This window comes from Lingula anatina, chromosome 7 (assembly GCF_051362555.1).
Source record: "Lingula anatina isolate TDL-2025a chromosome 7, LinAna3.0, whole genome shotgun sequence".
Taxonomy (NCBI): Eukaryota; Metazoa; Brachiopoda; class Lingulata; order Lingulida; family Lingulidae; genus Lingula; species Lingula anatina.
The window spans coordinates 20462501-20483666 of record NC_141773.1 but is presented as its reverse complement, the minus strand read 5'-3'; the positions used below and the strand labels follow the sequence as shown (position 1 = coordinate 20483666).

The 21166-nt window shown below is 36.7% G+C and overlaps 2 protein-coding genes across 3 annotated transcripts in view; both read right to left on the bottom strand.

Moving 5' to 3' along the window:
* Positions 1 to 8772: 8772 nt before the first annotated feature.
* Positions 8773 to 18518, bottom strand: LOC106157341 (uncharacterized). Of its 2 annotated transcripts, none has more exons than XM_013532972.2 (4): positions 17351 to 18518; positions 15904 to 16130; positions 13945 to 14108; positions 8773 to 11626 (listed from the first exon to the last, which is right to left on the bottom strand). In XM_013532972.2, the coding sequence occupies exons 2-4, from the start codon at positions 16122 to 16124 to the stop codon at positions 11457 to 11459; spliced, it is 555 nt and encodes a 184-aa protein (XP_013388426.2). In that variant the 5' UTR covers positions 16125 to 16130; positions 17351 to 18518; the 3' UTR covers positions 8773 to 11456. The 2 variants fall into 2 exon arrangements, with proteins under 2 accessions (XP_013388426.2, XP_086873716.1); XM_087017590.1 differs by lacking the exon at positions 17351 to 18518 and adding an exon at positions 16257 to 16952.
* Positions 18519 to 19429: 911 nt separating this feature from the next.
* The window catches only part of LOC106157338 (uncharacterized), a 3612-nt gene continuing 1875 nt past the window's right edge, over positions 19430 to 21166 (bottom strand). The window contains exons 3-4 of the mRNA XM_013532967.2: positions 20807 to 20970; positions 19430 to 20435 (exon numbers count right to left, since the gene is read on the bottom strand). Coding sequence (XP_013388421.2) covers positions 20275 to 20435; positions 20807 to 20970 — 325 coding nt within the window. The 3' untranslated portion in view covers positions 19430 to 20274. The remainder of the gene's footprint in view (positions 20436 to 20806; positions 20971 to 21166) is intronic.

Here is a 21166-nt window from a genome sequence, read left to right as displayed (position 1 = left end):
TGCTCCTTGGACCCATTCTCAAGGACACTAATATGGGCCTGCTTATATCAATTCAACTCTGCGGGGACTCTCGCTGAAAGCAATCAGATGAACAGAAGGACACCCTTCCTCCTGGTGTTATGTTACAGAAAGCTGGTGATTATACGAGCACGTTGAAAACAAGAAGCAGCGTGTCATTCAGTTAAACTGATTGCATTCAGCAAGAGTCCCTGCAAAGTTAGATCCACTTGTGTGGACTGATGGTGTATATCTGAATGAGGTCTTATTTTCTCGCTGTTATGTCTTGTAAAATATTTGGGTGGCATAGCAACAGTTGCGTTTCTTGGATACATGGTGGTCAGACGACACTTAGCTCTTTTGTTTGTTTTTGATATTGTATTTAGCCTACAAGTGTCACCATATCCCTCTTGGTGTGACAGATATTCAGTATTATTTTTATCGTAACTAAGATGGGTTTTGTAACAGCTGATTGACCTCTTAAGCTTTTGTTCCATCTTCATGTTTCTTGGTCATACTGTGAGGTTTGGGCTTTTAATATGATCATATAGCTGTAGATATAGTGTAATGTCGACGTATTAACGTGGATGGCGTATAGCCTGAAGCCATACCTATGTACTGGCAATTGGGTTTCAGATCAGTGAAGATTACCAAACGTTGTAATGCCGCAGCCACTCAGTTCGAAGTCACGGCTTGATATTGACACAAATTTGTGATGTAGTTTTTACTTCATCACGAGTTCAATCCGCTTATGGTCTGTTAGCTTTAATTTCTGACGAATGTTGACGGTTCGCGTCTTGCGATATCTCTGTGAATTAGAAATGTGGTGATATTCTCCGGAGGACAATGCAGACGTTGAAAAAACAAATATTTGGACCAAGGCATCCGTGCAGTACAAGGACACAAAGACACAGCGGAATGAGAAGATAGATGGGATGCAATTGATAAAATATCTGAAAAAAAAAAAAAAAAAAACAAATTTAGAAATCAGGCAAAATCAGACCGTTTAACATGACGCTGGTCCGATAATTCAAAGAATAGAATGCATATCTTAAGCTGGCGGATGTATGGATTTAGTGTTGAGTAAAAACGTATTTCTGTGAACTACAGCTATGGGCAGTCTTAAGACAGAGGGATTTTGGCCTTTTGGCATATGGAACAGTTCAGGAGTTGATGATGATGCGGTTTTGGATAACATCACGGTTTTTGCAAACACTAGCATCTGCCAAGGACCAATCGGGGTACGCAAAGTAGGATTTTCCCCCCTCTGCGCCATTTCGCCCTACTGGTGGTATCTATTGGAACCGTTTGATTTCATTGTATGCATCTGGGGGATAATTTCCAATATTTGCAATATAGTCATATGGAGTAGGATTAGAAATAAGAAGAGCGGTTACGTGTTATCTCTTCTTTTAGGATTATCACTGTCGGACCTTGCCTCAACTGTTGCAAAATTTCCGTTCCAGATTTTACATGTCACTGTGTTGCTCGGAGGTAAAAGGAAGAAAGAGATGTTCTTTTTATTTCTCATCGCTCGTTCTCTATTTTTCTTGTCCGTCAGTTTGTTGGCCGGGTTGTGCGTGATTCGCTTTTTGTCCATGGTCAGTCCATTTAAGTTTTTGCGTCTTAAGCACCAGTTGCGAAAGTACACCATTTGCGGCATGCTAGTCCTTATCACAGTCATCGCATCCTTAGCAGTGGGAAAATATGTTTTGGTTTCTGTCTTGAAGTCTTCATTTGGAAGCACGTACTCTTTCATTTGCGACACCGTATTCGTTTCTCTCTCACTTACGCTGCAAGCCATCGTTAGCGTTTACATGTTATGTAAGTTGAAGCATAAGAAAAAGGCGCTCTATCGACAACGATTGCGTTTTCACGGTAAATGCCGGTCCCAAGGATCAATAACATCCATCGTTGCCCTTAACTGCATGGCGTCCTTCGTAATATCCACGCCTCTAACCTCGGTGTTAAGCGCTATGGCCATATCCAAACCAAATAACACGCTATGTGTTCTTAAGAACATATTTATGTCACTTCGCTTCTTAAATGCAGGTGTTAACTTTCCAATTTATATGTGCTATCATCAACAGTTCCGAGATGTCTTTTGTGCTTCGTTCTGTCCTAGGAGAGCGCGCCAAATAGAAGTCTTTCGGAGGAGATTCCCGCAAAGGATGATGCTGGATATTGAAGTAGCACACAGAAAACTCACCGTCAGCCAGAGTAAGTCACAAACATCATCAAACAGCAATGAACATTGTGATATTCGAATACATACCGGCATTTTATTAGAAACACGAGTGTAGCTGACACTATAGAGTTATATGTGCTGTTTGACATGCGTGCATGAACTGCATGGCAGAATGATAATAAAATTTATTGAGGCGTCTATATTATTTTTGAAAATACATTTCAACTTTCAAAACATCACCATTTTGAGAACATGTAGCGAAACTGTTCTCCGGAATATATTCCAGTCACCCTTCGCAGTTTACAATATTAGATATGATTGTGAAAAAAATATTTAGAGTTTGAAGAAATTTTAAAGGGAAGTGAAAAGAAAAAAATTAATAGATTGTTTAACTATTTGTTATTGTAAAATTATGTGACTTATTGCAACTTCTTTGAACAAATGTTTTTTTTTGTCTTTTAAAGTATTTTCCCCAGCCTGTTTTCATTGTTAATAGTTTTAAAATATCCACCTTGCTGGAGTGAGCAGTACTAGTAATATATTTGAAATTCTGTGGAATTAAGCCGATGTAGATTATTTAACACAAGAATTTCCGACAAATTTTATTACCCGATTGAAAGTAGTATTACCATATCAAACACTGGATAGAGAGGTATCTATGTTCACAAATATTCTCCAAAAAACGTAAAACGGTAGTTTTCAAGTAAAAAAATGAAATGTTTATTTTATATTTTCGTCGGTTTTATCTGTGGTTTTGGCAGGAGTCAGGGTAATAATGTACAAAGACAGCTTACCTTACTATACCAGTCTATATTCTTTAGTATTCTTTTGTATCTTTTCTACACGTATAGAATAACAATCTTATAAGGGTGTAATAGATATTTAATATAGTTTAATATAGATAATATATTTCTCGCAATAATCGAGTATTGTATTCGCCATTTTCATGAACTCGAAGTAAACCTAAGCAAATGCAAAAACTTCATTTTGAAGTGCTCAACATAGGATAATGACAAAAGAAGCTTTTTTGACACTAATACATTTGTACTCTTAATATTGCAAGAAATCAAATTAAACAAAAGAAGATTCGGAATATCCCAGACATGTTACGTAAGTTACAGTGAGTACCTTTACAACAGGGCCTACTAGACTAGCTTGAAAGTTCATTTGTTTAATTCCTGTTGGTTGTATCACAACATTAATCCGTTATCAGTTTATGAATCAAATGGGTTTGTTGATTATCTATTACTTTATTTTCATAAACTTGTATTTACAAATTTAGAAAATAATACTAGAATTAATCTGTTAAAATATTTAACCTGGTGGATTTATTTTCCATAACTACTTATAGTACAATGGATATAATTAATCAAAAACAAGCTGGAGCAATTGCGCTATACACCCAAACCCAATTTAGAGGTGCATTTCACATGCTGAAATGTCAAAAAAAAAATGTAAAACATGTTTGTGTATACAACAAAAATCCACTACTGCCTCAGTTTACTTTATGCCAATTTTACTGTCAGTAGGGTGTTGTTGCCTCTTTTTTAATATTCAGTGACAAGCAAACTTAAGTCGTTCAAAAACAATTGACTGCACTATACCGAAGATTATCATAATATTTTACAACGTTACACTTGTATGAGATAAATCAAAGGACAAAGTTAGTGATGATTGACTTTTCAAAGTGAGTTAAACTTTTCCACATCTGGATGTTTTGCATTTGTGGCAGTATCGTATGTTCTTTTTGGGGGTTAGACGATGAATTATTTTTTTATCATTCATGGTTCTAGGAGAGTGAAACTCGGATACAAATATCATCAAACATTGCAATCGGTGCACTAAATAGGCTATTATTAAGAGCATGCCTGTGACCTGATTTGCACCTCTATATTGGGTTTGGGTATATATCGTGACAAGATCGTAAACAACGACTTGAACTGTACTTGTAGTTCTTCAAACAATATTGAGATTGCCGTGGGTACAAAAACATCTAGTATTGTCATATATATATATATATATATATATATATATATATATATATATATATATATATATATATATGTGTGTGTGTGTGTGTGTGTGTGTGTGTGTGTGTAAATAAGTTATAATAATGATGCATCTATAAACATGTACTTTAAAGATGTAATATGTAATCCAAGCTTTCAGCCACGGCTTGTGTTTGATACTTTTCATTTATGAAAAAACAGCTTGTTTATGAAGCCCGAGCCACTAAATTTGAACTCCCTTTTCAACCAAAGCCACCAAAAAATTGACTTTTTTATCTCTTTATTGCTGCAAGAAGGCCACTTTCTCCAGAAGAGTAAATGCGGATTTATTGCTGTATTATGAAATATTAACAAGCAAGGGATTAAAACAGGCATGAACAGTAATATGTGTTCAGGCACGTTTTTCGCAAAGGGTCAAATACATGTACAAGTATGTAACACGTACTTATCTCGCGATGTGTAAATTAAATTGTAACAAGTTAATTTTTGTTGTATTATATAGCATCACCATAATACAGTAAACATGCTCATATGGCATCATTATGTTAAATTGCTCTTTGGCCCCATTCCCATAGACACCGTCATCGGCCTACGTAAATAGATCCAACTCTGCGGGGACTCTCGCTGAGTGCAGTCAGATTGAAGGACTCCCCTCCTCCTGGCGTTAAGTAGATTACTGAAGGCTGGTGATTATACGAACACATTGGAAACTAGAGGAAGCGTGTCATTCGGTTAAACTGATTGCATTCAGCGAGAGTCCCTGCAAAGTTAGATCCACTTGTGTGGACTGATGGTGTCTATGGGAATGGGGTCTTATTTTCTCGCTGTTATGTCTTGTAAATATTAGGGTGGCATAGCAACAGTTGCATTCCTTGGCTACATGGTCGTCACACCTAGCTCTTATTATTATTATTATTAAGCCTATTATTATTTTATTTTATTTTTGATATTGTATTCACTAGTGTTACAATAGGCCTATCCATCTTGATGTGACAGATGTTTAATATTATTTTTATCGTAACTCAGATTGGTTTTGTAACAGCTGACTGACCGTCTCTTTAAAATGTAGCTTCGTTTCATCGTCATGTTTCTTGGTCATACTGTGAGGTTTGGGCTTTTAATATGAGCACGTGGCGGTAGATTATGTAATGTCGACATTTTAACGTGGATGACGTATAGCCTGAAGCCACGTGTACTAGCAATTGGGTTTCAGATCAGTGAAGATTACCATACGGGTCGAATGCCGCGGCCACTCAGTTGGAATTCACGCTTGAGAGTGACACTAATTTGTGATGTTGTTTTTACTTCATCACGGGAATTAACCCGCTTTAATTTTGTGACGAATATTGACGGATCGCGTCTTGTGATATTTCTGTGAAATAGAAATTAATGTGATGATATTCTCGGGAGGACAATTCAGACGTTGATAAAATAAATATTAAGACCAGGACATACATGTACGTACAGTGCAACTACGGACAAAAAAAAAACAACAGAATGCGAAGATAGACGGGATGCAATTAATACGTTATTCCTGAAAACCAACCGAATTTAGAAATCAGGCAAAATCAGACCATTTTAACAAGACGCTGGTCCGATAATTTAAAGAATAGCATGCATATCTGAAGCTGGCGTATGAGAAAATTTCATGTCGAAAAAAATAAAACTTTTTTCTCTGAACTACAGCTATGGGCAGTCTTAAGACAGAGAGATTTTGCAACAGTACAGGGCTTGATGATGTTGTTTTGGATAACATCACTGTGTTCGCAAACACTAGCCTCTGCCAAGGACCACTCCGGGTACGCAAACTAGGATATTCCCCACGCTGCACTATTTCGCACTACTGGTGGTACATATTGGAACCGTTTGATTTCACTGTATGCATCTGGGGGATCATTTCCAATATTTGCAATATAGTCATATGGAGTAGGATTAGAAATAAGAAGAGTGGTTACGTGTTACCTCTTCTTTTCGGATTATCACTGTCGGACCTTGCCTCAAATGTTGCAAAATTACCGTTCCAGATTTTACACCTTATTGTGTTGCTCGGAGGTAAAAGGAGGAGAGAGATGTTCTTTTTATTTCTCATCGCTCGTTCTCTATTTTTCTTGTCTGTCAGTTTGCTGGCTGGGTTGTGCGTGATTCGTTTTTTGTCCATGGTCAGTCCATTTAAGTTTTTGCGTCTTAAGCACCAGTTGCGAAAGTATACCATTTGCGGCATGCTAGTCCTTATTACAATCATCGCCTCTTTTGCAGTAGGAAAATACGTTTTGGTTTCTGTCTTGAAGTCTTCATTTGCAACCATGTACTCTTTCATTTGCGACACCGTATTCGTTACTCTCTCACTTACGCTGCAAGCCATCGTTAGCGTTTACATGTTGTGTAAGTTGAAACAAAAGAAAAAGGCGCCTCATCGACAACGATTGCGTTTTCACGGTAAATGCCGGTCGCAAGGAGCAATAACATTCATCGTTGCCCTTAACTGCCTGGCGTCCTTCGTAATATCCACGCCTCTAACTTCAATAGTAAGCGCTATGTTCATATTCAAATCAAATAACACGCTATGTGTTCTTAAGAACATATTTATGTCACTTCGCTTCTTAAATGCTGGTGTAAACTTTCCAATTTATATGTGCTATCATCAACAGTTTCGGGCAGCTTTTCTTGCATCGTTTTATCCCAGGAAAGCGCGCCCAATAGAAGTTTTTCGGAGGAAATTCACGCGAAGAAAGATGCCGGATATGGAAGGAGCAAACAGAAAACTCACCGTCTGCCATAGTAAGTCACAAACATCCTCTACCAACAATGAACCTAATATTAGTGATATTCCAATAGATACTGGCATATCATCAGAAACTCCAGTGTAGATGTGTAACAATGTGACTATATTTATTTATATATACGCTGTTTGACAGACGTGCATGGCCTGCATGGCATAATGAAAATGACACAGTCCCTACCAAAATGTATTGAGGCGTCTATATTACTTTTGAAAATACGTTTCAACTTTCAAAAATATTACCATTTTGAGATCGTGAGTCGAAATCGTTCTCCATGTATTCCAGTCTCCTTAGGCAGTTTACAATATTACATATAATTGTGAAAAAATGTTTGGAGTTTGAAAAAAAATTAGAAATTAGTGAAAAGAAAAATTAAAATAGATTGTTTAACCATTTGTTTTTGTAAAATTATGTGACTTATTGCAACGTCTTTGAACAAATGTTTTTTCGTCTTTTAAAGTATTTTCCACAGCTTTTCATATTTTCATTTTATCTGTGGTTTTGGTCAGGTTACTAATGAACAAAGTGAGCTTACTTTACTATATTAGTCTATATTCATTTAGAATACATACTCTTTTGTATCTTTTTCACGCGTATAAAATAATAATCTTTATTGAGGCGTCTTCATCACTTCTGAAAATACATTTCAACTGTCAAAAATACCACTATTTTCAGAACATGTGGCCGGAATATACTCCAGTCTGCCTGCGCAGTTTACATATTAGATATGATTATAAAAAATTGTTTGGAGTTTGAATGAATTTTAAAGATAAGTGAAAAGAAAAAAAATAATAGATTGTTTAACCATTTGCAAAGACGGATCTGTCTGTCGTTTGTAATTTGGGGTGTAGTCAAAGTCATATTAGTCCCCTGATGCGTTATTGTCAAATTATGTGGCTTATTGCAACGTCTTTGAACAAATGTTTTTGGTATTTTTTTCGTATTTTCCACAACCTCTTTTCATAATGTTAGTCGTTTTGAAATATCCACCGTGCTGCAGTGAGCAGTACAAGTAACGTATCTGGAATTCTGTGGAATGAAGCCGATGACGATTATTTAACACAAAGCTTCAAGAAGTTCCGACAAAGTAGTATTACCATACCTGGATAGACAGGTATCTATAAGTTAACGAATATTCTCTAAAAATGTAAAAAGGAATTTTTTAAGTAAAAAGTTATATAATTTTTTTTCCGTCAGTTTTATCTATGTTTATGGCAGGAGTCAGGTTTATAATTAAAAAAGAGAGCTTACTTTATTAAATCAATACTAAACCAGTATTTATTCATTTAGAATACATACTATTTTGTATCTTGTTCGCGAATATAGAATAATAAACTTAGGTGTGATAGAAATAATGTTTTACTGATACAGTTTAAGATTTTTTTGGCAATAATTTAGTATTGTATTTACCATTTTCATAAACTCAGAGTAATCCTAAGAAAATACAAAGACTTCATTTTGGAGTGCTCATTGTAAGAAAGGACAAAAGAAGCTTTTTGAACACATGTACTTTTGTACTCTTAGTATTGAGAGAAGTCAAATCAATTAAACAAACGAAGGATTTGGAATATCCCAGACATGGAAAGTTACAGCAAGCAGCTCTACAATACTACTGTATGCAACAAGTAGATGTTGTAATGCGACCATCCTCTATTTAGACCACTAATTGATTTCAGCACTGCATAATCAAAAATAATCCTCTGGCTAATTCTTCGCACTTTTCGGTACTACTCAGCGAGAATTTGAAAAGAAAAAAGAAAAAAATGCTGACATCATCACTCATCACTGATATTGAGTCGCTTGAAAGTTCATTTGTTTAATTCCTGTTGGTTGCATCACAACATACATTCGCTATCAATTTATGAATCAAATGTGTTAGTAGATCATCTATTCCTTTATTTCCATAAACTTGTATGTACAAGTTTAGAAAATAATACTTGAAATAAGTTGTTAAAATACTTAACCTGGTGGTTTTATATTCCATGTTTACTTATAGTACAAAAATGGGCATATATCGTCATAAACAAGCTAGAGCAATTGCGCTATATCGTGACAAGATAGTAAACAACGACTTGAACTGTACTTGTAGTTCTTCGAACAATGTTGAGATTGCCTTAGGTACAAAAACATCTAGTGTTATTATATATGTGTGCGTGTGTGTGACCGATATAAAATGAATGCCTTTCATTGGCATCACACGGCGTAAAATTATGTCATGATTCATATGAATTGCTTGTTATCGATCATTTACTATTCTAAAATAAAAAATATCCTTTAGGTATTTTACCCGTAGCCTGTTAGCTTCCTGTTGTACCTGCAGAAGAATTGCCTTTAATCAAGGTGTAACCCCAGGTTATGGTGGAGTAAATGAACCCACTGTTTTCCACTACCCCAGAAATAACCAATCTTCGAACCTTATTTTCTTTTTCTAGGTTCATTATTATTATAAAATACTAAGCCTGTTATTTATAAAACTCATTAACATCAAAATGCAAATAAAATAACTATGCTTGCTTTTAGAAAAATGATACTATTGAAGTATATTATATGTTTCTTAAAAATTACATGTAATGGCAAATTTACAAAATTTTTATCTATAGCATCTTATTATTTAAAGTTACCTATCTGGTCTGTTCATGAGCGTAAGTGAACTTCCTGAATCTTGTACACTGAACAAAAATATAAACGTACGAAGGAATATGTAGATTTATTTTCGTGTATCGAAGTAGAGTATATAGCCAACAATAACAGCATATTTTAGTATAATTTTAGTTTCGTGCGTTTATATTTGTTCAGTGTAATTAATAGCTACTTTTGTTTTTATTTCATTTTCTGTCTCCTTTCTAATATTTTAGTATTAGAAGGGAGACGTAAACGTCGAATATTCAAGAATTGTATGAAAATCTCAAATATTTAACCAAAGCAGTGTATTTTCTTTCCTGGGAAGGCGGGGGTTGTCTTGGGGGAGGGGAGATTGTCGGAGTGGGGGTGGGGGTGAGTTAGCCTAGAATCCATTTCAACATGTCTGCCCTCTTCTACTTTGGTTCCTGGCGATAACTTGCAATGTTGCGTTTCATAAATCCAATCAAATTCTGTAAAATGACGTACGCCAGTCAATTGAATCTATAAAAATGCGCGTAGGAGAAAAAATTACACCAGGTGGGAGTAGAAGTAGAAGTGGAGTAACAAAGACACGTACAGATTGTTGAAGCAAGGGTTTCAAGTGTTTCCATCATTTCGCAATTATTGGCTCACTTACGCGTGATTAGATCTACTAGTAGCAATAAACAATGTAATTGAAACTCAGGTAACAGTGCAAAGCATTATTGCAAAAGGGATGGAATATCGAAAATTAGAAATATATGACAATTCTTTTAATAACATTCTGAGCCGTTTCATATCCTTTGTGTTTCCAATAAACAAATAAAGCTTAATTTGTAAATAGTTAATGACAAGAATACTGTAGCCCGATGAAGTCAGACGGTCGGCAGACGAAATATTAGCTGATAATTTCTGTTATTTCTTTACAGCTATTGACAAACTTAACTCTGTTTGTTTATCGCTGTGACCTATGTCACCAAAAACTTGTTATACATGGTGGTAGCAATGTTAAAGAAATAATTTCCAAGTTACAAAAGTGGAACACATGTCTTGGGTCATGCAGGCAATGTGGTTACAGAGTTGTATACACTGCGTTACAAATCTTAGAAAATAAAAAAAGACTAAATATTATTTAAGCTCCATTCACTGCTGTTTGCTGTTACCAGTCACATTTTGTACAGCATATTTGACGGGTGACGCTTCCTCGTCTTAAAGTCCAAAGAGGAGTATGCACAGTCTGTACATGTGGTGCGCTGGACAAGAACAGATGCACTTTGCTGCTGGCTCCGAAATGTCTGTGATGCCTCGGCATCGCTCGTCATTGCTCGGTATTCCTCGGCATCTCACAAAGCACCTTGTGCCGCAAGATGTCAGCACTGGTCGTCTCCACAGATGCACTTTGCTGCTGGCTCCGAAATGTCTGTGATGCCTCGGCATCGCTCGTCATCGCTCGGTATTCCTCGGCATCGCACAATGCACCTTGTGCCACAAGGTGTCAGCACTGGTCGTCCCCATTAGAACAGTTTCGTGCAATGAGGACATGCTTCATATGTTCTTTGAGAGATGTGACGTCATACGAGACCCTTGTCAGTAGCATTTCTGACAGGCAACGCACCAAAACCCGGGTTTCCATAGAAACAGTCAACACCAGACTCCGGAGCAGTGCCCAGGGCCAAGGAGAAATTCTAATATAAGCAGCCCTTTTTTAACCGAAAAGAGGAATAACCGCCTATAAGAAGGGACCCAATTTATATAAACCGCCTTTTTAATAATTACGTATGTTACGTATTTTAGTAACCTGTGAACAATTTGTAGCTAATCCCGTTTTCTCAGCTTATAGATTATTGTCCCCGTTACTCTGGTATAATTCCGGCAATAACGTCACCATCTATTCGTATTTGTCACATTCCCCCTTGAGATGACGTAAGACACGACAACCGTGACTGCAATAAGGGACGATACGATGCCGACCGTGTTGAAAAAAAGGGCAACTTTCCCCTTCGTCCGCGCCCCGGAATGGTCATATATGTGAGCAGCATTGTCGGATTGGACTGAAAGAGATAAAAAATAGTGTTAACGCTGTTACGATATTTCCATATTTCAAAACATCTTACTATTTTTGAAGGATATTAATACGATAATACTAGTAGAATATTCATTATGTTACATGTTGACTAATTATTCATTTATTGTAGAGGTTCAGACTGTATCCAATTCATAAATCAATCCTAAACCCGCTATTTATGCTAAGACAACGATTAAATGTTTTAAATCATGTGAGTAGCCCAAAGAATTACAGCATGCTGCAAAACGAATAATAGTTTCTTATAGGCCAGACTACGGGTATTATATATATATATATATATATATATATATATATATATATATATATATATATATATACAACATTGGTCAAAAAGGTTGTCCCACCCCAATTTCCATGCAAATTTACAAATTATCACCTCACAGCTGTAAATTGTTAGAAATAGTGTTTTTATTACATACATCGTGTCTAATATGATTAATGGTTTAAAAAATACAAAATAGTGGTGAAGATATACACATTTTATACCATTTAGTAAAATTTCTAAGAGGTACCCCCTCAAATCCACTGTTTCACTGTGACTTCTACAGATGTAAAGAAACGTCTATTAAATTGAATTGAAAAGACACCATCAAATGTCACCAGATTCACACACAATTAGCATTTGAGTGTGCTTGTTAAAAATCACGTGCCTAACAGCGTGTGCGTCTACCGCGTACTGCAATTATCTCCTGGCGCGACATGCCTTCAACACGGGTAACAATTCTGTTATGTGGGATATTGTCCCATTCATCCTAAAGAGCGTGGCGGAATTGGTCAAGATTATTTGGGAATTGGTTCTTCTCTGCAATGCACATTCCAATTCATGCCACAGGTGCTCAGTAGGATTAATATCAGTGCTTAAAGATGGTTGTCCCATCCTTAGAGCCCTGTGTTTCTGCAACAAATCGCTTGCCAGACGAGAGCTGTGAGCAAGTGCGTTGTCACAATAAAGCAGTTAGCATCCCTGAAGTCACCTCTTGCAAATGGAGTGAGATTTCTGTTGAGAATGCTACATTAAAATACCCCTGTTACGTTTTGTTCCAAAAGGAACAATGTACTAATACCATGGGCTTGGAATGTTCTCCAAATGCGGACTGATCTAACACCTCAGGCGATATTATCCTACACAAACCCTTCCAAGGGCATTTTTAATATGTCTATAGACCCTTTTTGACCATCGATAGGATACAAGAAATAATTTGATTCAGCATCAAAACCGACTTCCTTCCAGTGATGGATGGCCAAGTTCAGGTGCCTGTGGGATCACTGAATGTAGCATTCTCAGCTGATATCTCATTCCATCTTCAAGAACTGACTTTGGGGTTAACTTCAGGCTTTATCATGACTGCACACTTGCTCACACCTCTCGCCTGGCAAGTGTTTGTTGAAAAAACACAATGCTCTAAGGATGGAACCACCATCTTTGAGTCCTGATATTAAACTTACTAATCAACTGTGACAATGACATGATTTAGAGTGTGCAATGCAAAGGAGAACCAACCCCATAAAAACGTGGACCAACTCCTTCAACTTGTTTAAGAAGAATGGGACAATATCCCACAAAACAGAATTGTTACCCGTGTTGAAGGCTTGTCGCGCCGTCTACAGGAGATGATTGCAGTACGCGGTAGACGCACACGCTGTTAGGCACGTGATCTTTAACGAACACACCCTAATGCTAATTGTGTGTAAATTTGGTGACATTTGATGGCGTCTTTTCTATTTAATAGACATTTCTTTACATCTGTAGAAGTCACAGTGAAACAGTGGATTTGAGGGGGTACCTCTTATAAATTTAATAAATGGTATAAAATGTGTATATTTTCACCACTATTTTGCATTTTTTTAAACCATTAATCATGTTAGACACGGTATCTGTAATAAAAAGTACTATTTCTAACAATTTACAGCTGTGAGGTGATCATTTGTAAATAAAAGTACATGGAAATTGGGGTGGGACAACCTTTTTGACCAATGTTATATATATATATATATATATATATATATATATATATATATATATATATATATATAAAATTTCCCAACAGACACTACCGTCCTCTGGCGATCAAATTGCATATTTTGTTTTCTTTAATTCACAAATTTTTGCACAAGAGGGGGGAGGGGGTCCAAGAATTGTCTTACTTTTGATATCCATGATTTCAACTGATCAGCTGATGTAAAGCATTATCACGTTCATTGTTCTTTTGCCGCTAGAGGGCAGTTGTGTGCTATAACGGGCACGTTGGTCATTTGGTTGATTGCATTAGCTGTGACACTTACTGGAGAAGACAACCGCAATCAGACCGAATAAAACATTACAGCACAGCATCACGAAAATCGACAGAGATATGTAGCTCTGAGGTTGCTGCTGGTGTGTCACTAGCAAAGCACTTGGACCGACACGTGACTGGGCTGTCATGACAACCGTTCCTTGAAGACCAGTACTGGAAAAGATAACATACACGTTTATTCAAATGTCAACATATCGGTAAATTCAAAAGACAACTTACCGGTATATTAAAATGACAAATCTCTGGTATATTTAAATGACAACATACCGGTATATTTAAATGACAGCTTTCCGGTTATTTGAAAGACAACATATGGGTTTATTAACTGACAACTTTCCAGTATTTTTTAATAACAGCATGTCGGTATAAATGACAACTTTCCGGTATATTTAAAAGATAACATACCTGTATATTTCAAAACAACATACCGGTTTATTTGAATAACAACAAACCGATACATTTACAGCAGAATTTTGTATTATGTAGATTCAAATGCCCATATCCTCTTGCCCCCCCCCCATTATTTTATTCATTTATCTATGTCTTATTAATTTTTAGGGGGAGGGTACAAAATTACTTACTTTTGTAATAATGTTTTTTTTTTTTTGTGGGAAGGAAAGAAGAAAAGATCGGCACCTGTGAAGTTAACTGTGCATGTGTGTATGTGTGTGTGTGTGCATGTGTGTGTGTGTGTGTGTGTGTGTTTAATCCTGTATATTGCTTATTTGTGTGACTTATTGTGCCCCCTTCGCCCTTCCTCCTCTCCACCTAGAGCCTAGCGAGTACATGTATAAACGTGTAAATAGAAGTCAGTAAACCTTGAAAAAAAATCAATATCTGCATATGTAAGTGCTTGAAACATCTTACACACGGCGTTTCAGGCTTTAAGTAAACTCTCCAGAAACATGTCAACAAAGTTGTAATTCTGCGCATGTGAAACATGAATTCTGACCGCTTCCACATAGAGACCTAACTTGCACACACAGCGTGAAGAGCCCCACCAATCAATTCCTTAACCGCAGGTACAACGTATAGGATTAAAAGCCGGCAAAGTAGATCCAGGTCAACCACAACTGGTCGTGCCGAGTAGTTCCTAGAGGTGACGCATTAAAGAGAGGAAATACACTTAACCGAGACGTTAGCGGGTTTCTAATTATTTAAAACAAGAAAGCATTGATTATTCTTCTAGGGCTTATCCGGCTGCTGGTAACGTTATTTGCTAGTTATCGACATGGTGAAGAAAGCAGGTTTAGCTTTTAAGCGTGTCACGGTACAGAAGTACTCTGATTTAAACGATTTCAAAAAATAAAATGCCTAGAAAATAAATGAAAATGAATCGGTCTTTTTTCCATTACTAGAATGATTTAAATAGTTAGATAAACATTTAAGATTAAAATGGTTTATGGCTTGGAATTCTGTGAACGGCTTTAGATCTGGTGGTGATCCTTGGTATAAATGAAAAAAAAGAAGGTATAGAAATTTCCAGGACAATTTATATATATATATATATATATTTTTTTTTTTTTTTTTTTTTTTTTTTGCCAACTAAAGGTCTAATATTCGTTGTGTGTCTTTTCTTCCTTGTAAGTACATTTCAATCCAGACATTATTGCAGTATACTGTATGATGAATTATTTAGAGAGAGGTTGCTTTGGAATTTTTCAGAAGTCGGTCAAATGCGTGCTGTTAGACGACCACATTGATAAAACAGGTATTTAAATGCGTCTGATGAACAATTAATGAGTCGGAGATCTCTGTCATCTGAGGGTGTGTTGGAAGGCGGTTATCGGTCTACGCTAGCGCTAGTCTGAACAGTCCGTACCTTTAGCTGCGATCAGACAAGTTCGAACCATCAGCCGATCATTTAACAAGGACATTTCTATATAATTTCGCTATCTTGTGCCGCAAGTCAGACTGGTTTTCGGTTCTTGTTTAATCAGTATTTTACCTATAGGCAGTTTGTCCAGGGAGTGGACCGTAGCCGGGTTTTAAGTCATGCATAGCTTGCTGCCCGCACGTGAAAGGTTGGCAGTAGATGGGTCGGTCTCCAAAAGTCACTTCCTCCGCCTCCCCGTACAGCTGCGGGAGGGAGTACCGCCCTCGTCTTACCTGGCCATACAGAGACAGGGAGTCCGGCTTCACATCGGAACACGGCACCTCGACGGACATTGTGACCTGTAATTACAAGACACACGTGAGTGACGTTACAGAGAGTCCCCCATGACAGAGAGCCCTCTTCTATTCTTTTGTACAGGTACCTCGCCCTAGATTTTGACCCACCTACGTCCGGCTATCCATTACCTGTATAATTAAGTGGAAGGTGGCCCTCTGTCACACGAACCCTTATACCGGTCATACTGGCCATACTGTGGCCTTTGCGTGATCTTTCACACGCACCTGACCAATTTGTGAAAGGGCTTCATCAGTCGGAGCTTTGCTTTTTCACAGAACATAAAATGGCCCGTGGTACGTACTGCAAATTCGCACAATTTTGTTTTGCTCTATATAGTTTTGCTGTCGTGTTTTCTGTACAACAACTGTATATGATATAAAAAACGGCATTATTTCAGCCACAAACTTTTTTCCATTTTTGTCTCTGTCTTTCTTAAACAAAAACGAATATTCTGTAACTGTGGTACTTTAAAAGGCTTTTCTGTGGCCATCATGGCAATAGCAGGGAGCCTGATATGCCACTATAACCGTACCTGTACTTTATCACAGTGTTTAGACAACGACAATAATAACAATGCTGACAGGCAGAAAATGATAAGTTTACTTCACTTTCATATCGAAATTTTTATTGATTGGCTATGCAAATTTTGTCTTCATACTGATATTTCCACTCCATTTTAAAATCGATTTACAAAATTTTGCATTATTCCATTGAGCCTTATCGCGATTATTCGTTTACATTTCTCTTCTTCAAACAAGTAATGATAATAATATTTTAATAAGCTGATGTGTATGTAAATTGTACGTTAGAAATTATATTCTGTTTAAGTAAGTGGTATAAAATGAAATAATAATACCAATAATAATAATAATAATCAATAATAATAAAAAGTATTAAGTCTGATATGTGAAAATAAAACTATTGATAAGATAAAAGTCGTTATTGCAATCGTCACTGGAAAATGAAGAATGAACAATTGCGTGAATCCACCCCAATTACAGGGTAGTACATGTATTAATATCTGCTTCACGAGGTTTAAATCAATTGTCTTTGAACCGTCAAAATGCTTTTTTGAATTTTTAATAAAAATCTAGCCAATGCGCCCCTCTTGCTTCTTTTGCTAACAAAATCTATCTAAGCAAAAAAGGATTAAATAAAAAGTATAGAAACAAAAAGACAAAAAAGGCTGAAAAGAACGTACATCAATTTTTTGTGATATTACCTGAGTTGTTCAAGTCACCAGGCGCCGCCCTGTCTTTAACAAACGAAGTTGCTCACGTTTTGTTACCCTGGGCAGCTACTGGATTGTAGATTATAGATATGGCAACAGATCAAAAATGTGTCGCAGGGTCTTGACCGTTCTTCAACAAAAATCTATCGAACGTAAAAGACAACACGCAGAGCGTTAGCCGCAAATGGATTTCATTGTGCAACACAATGGACGACAATCTGTTTGGAGAGCTATATATAGGTAACATTAAGAAAAGGCGGAAGTCAGCAGGTATTGATAAATTCATACCCGTCAATTTAAATAAATACTGGATAATGGCGATGATAAGCTGAATTGTTCTGACTAACAATTTATGGTCGCATCCTATGCAAACGCAGACTTAAGCAGTGTCGAGGGATTACGTTATTTTATAACGCCAATCGGCCTTAAACGCAAATCCATGGACAAATAAGCGCCGAAGGTTGTAAAATCCCTTATATTTGCTTAATAACAACTGTTTCACGAGGCGTCTCATGACGCATTTGAAGTTGACAAATTCCATTTGCAAACACAGTGGAAACTTCCGGGATAGCCCGAAGTCTCGTTACCTCGTCTGAAGTCAAGCGAGATTATGCGAGTTTTAATCAATAGTGGGATCAAAAGTCACGGTAGACAATTCAGATTTTTCTTATTAAAAGGGCCCAGTTTGACACGTGCATGAAGTGGAAACTCTGTACTTTATGCCATGTTTAAATCATAATTATTCTCCCCAGAATAAGTCGATGAAGTGCTGTTTTTCTTTTCTTTTCTTTTTTTTTTTACTGACAGTTCTTCTCTCTGTTACTTTACCTTCCCTTACAAATATTTTCTACAGTCTTACAGGACTCTATGGGACTCTATAGGAATTTTATCAGACGTCCTATAGGATACATCTGTCCAGTATTGTATATACATTGTATGTTTGGCCCTGAAGGCTTTCGGGCCAACTTCCACTAGGACGGCGTGTAGAACCCTGGAGGACACTTCGGTAAGGGCTGCGAGATGAGTTGTAAAAAAAAACGTTCATTTTTTTCTCCAGGGTTGTATTGCGAGACAGGTGTAAAATTAAGGATCAGCCAGGTGTCCCACCGGGATACAGATGATTCAGAACTGAGCCTTTTGGACCAACTTATATTACAGTATTTATGAAAGGAACAGTACAGTGATAATCGCCTGTCGCCTTTAATAACCCCCGTAATCTCTAATTTTGACTCCTGTTTTCTAGCACGCGTTTAGAAAATAATATACATGTATATAATGCTATAGTGCTAATCAATCACCACTGTGATATCAGATGTTATGCAAATGATACTTATCGGTTCAAAATAAACATTTTAAAACCTGCGTTTTGGTCGATTTCGCTTTTTGTCTTCGTTCAGGCTGATATACAGAGAGGGGGATTCTCAATTTCTGCATAGATTGGAGTGGATTCACTAGTAAGAGAAAGTCAATTACTCAACCAATGCCTAAATCACGTACTGCTGGCTCGATTTCATAAAAATTCCTTGTTATATAACTTTAAGTTATACAGATACTTATGCAAAAAATTTGTACCAATATTCCGGTCCTTTATCACCAGTGCATTTGACATGGTATTATGTTGCCAGGGAAATGCACAGTATCTCCGTATTTGTCTGTCTGTCTGTCTGTCTGTCTGTCTGACTGTCTGTCTGTCTGTTAAAAATCTTTGAAAAATTATGGTGTATTCACCTGTTTTTGAGATCAACAGATTCTATCTTCATTGCGTAAATTGTCAAATTTGGATTCTTAGACCCGTTCACAATGAAATTTATCGACTTAAATATTGAGCTGTAACTCTACAGGGACTCTCGCAGATGATTGTACAACTTCAACCTTTCAACCTTCGGATTGCAATTAAAACTCATTTCTAGTAAACTACACCCTGATCTTCAGAAATAACTTGACACTAACCTCTTCACTGTAGCCTATCTTCGTGTAACTTGACACGATGAAGATAGGCTACAGTGAAGAGGTTAGTGTCAAGTTATCTCGAAGCTCAGGGTGGCAAACTATTAAAAAGGAAAAAAATGCTGAATTTTCCTAAATCTTTTTATTCATGTATTTTAGTTCTACCGCGCATTGCATGTTTTAAAACGTGTTTGTGTGAAAAAAAAAAAAAAAAAAAAAAAAAAAACGCAGGGTCACGTCTAAAATTTGTCGATTTCTTATAAGAAAAATAGCATCCTAGGACAATACAAAACATAACTGTTGTATCGTAATTACAGGAAAAATATGGCAATATCACAGTGAATTTCTCATTGAGCTGCTTTTAAAGTCTGCTTTAAATACATTTTTTTTTCTTTTTTCCCGGTAAGTTTGAATGGGCTCATCCCACTAACAGCAGCAATGGGTTGGAAACAATACAAAACATAACTGTTGTTGTAATTACAGGAAAAATATGGCACTGCAATTTATAGTTTAAAGCGTTATGCACATGCAACGTGTACGGATACAAAATAATAAAATATGAAACCTAAGTATATTTATGTATCACATGGCACAATAATGAGCACCTTGCTCTTGATTAAAATACATGTAAATATCTTTTTAGAAAAGGGATATTTCTAAAAACACCCTACAGACACACATATAAGCGGTAAACAAAGTTCGGATGAATATATTACACAATTAAGGGCACTTGTTCTTGTAGAACAGAATTCCAATGATGAAAATGTGTGGATATATGGAAAATATTCGAAGATTGCTGGTTTTGGAAATATCCAAGTGAAAACTGCATGAAATGTTGACTAAAATAACAAAACTGTCCGTATATAATGTTAGTAGTGAATAAACGCACGCGCAATGTATGCATTGTTCTTTCCAGTGTGGTGACCCCGCCCTCACAGTTCCAAAAACTAAAACCGCCGTAGGATTTACTACCCGATGAACCTAGCTGTAGCTGTGACTAAGACGACCACCACAATCACCACAATCAACACTGTAGAAATCATACCGAACAGATTCAGGCCGAGTGCCACTTTGCCCCTCGTACGAGCGCTTTCGAAATCCTCCTCATCTGCTGCAGTCGAGGACAAAACTATAAAAGAAAAAAAGGTATGTACAGCTATTAAAAAAACCTGAAGACAGTCAGTAACTCAATTATTATATCAATTGATTGATCTCGTTTGAGTGGATGAAGGAAAACATGAATTGGTTACTGAACGGAAAGACAAACAGATGATTACAGACACAAACTCAACCTGCATGTAAGAAATGCTGTTGTTGCGATTACTGTCAAATGGTGCACGCAATGAGATCTGAGAGGGGTGATCACCTACCGCATTGTGCAGAGGAGATAGAACTCATAACGCAATTGCCGTCAGACATAGAACCGTCTGCGCGCAGTGCAGATTTTACGAACAAGTCTCAACTCAACGTGCATCTAGAAGAATAAGCTTATCTACTCACTCGAAAATATCAGCGCAATGATGCCGCATGGTAGATTACAGCACAACAGGACGAATATGGAGAGGCCCAGGTAACTTGCTGGCCTGATCGGATTGCTCTGGTTTACAATGATTGCACCTCCGTATCCGGGATTAGACGCCATGACGATGGTCTGGTTGTTTGAACTGTTAAATTAAATTAAATTGAAATAAGAAGCCATATGTCACATTTTGCTTTAAATTTAAAAACTTATATTCGGAGGGCCTAATACTAATTAGTAACTAGCTCAGTGAATAAATAAATAAATAAATAAATAAATAAATAAATAAATAAATAAATAAATAAATAAATAAATAAGAATTCAAATAAACTCTTTATCGA

Bases quoted from the DNA above. Each gene is read 5' to 3' on its own strand.
- LOC106157341 (XM_013532972.2), bottom strand. From the start codon at position 16,124: ATGTCCGTCGAGGTGCCGTGTTCCGATGTGAAGCCGGACTCCCTGTCT. The intron at 14,109-15,903 runs GTAAAATACTGA...TATCTTTTCCAG, and splicing joins CCTGGACAAACTGCCTATAG to TACTGGTCTTCAAGGAACGG. The intron at 11,627-13,944 runs GTAAGTGTCACA...TATCTCTTTCAG, and splicing joins GATTGCGGTTGTCTTCTCCA to TCCAATCCGACAATGCTGCT.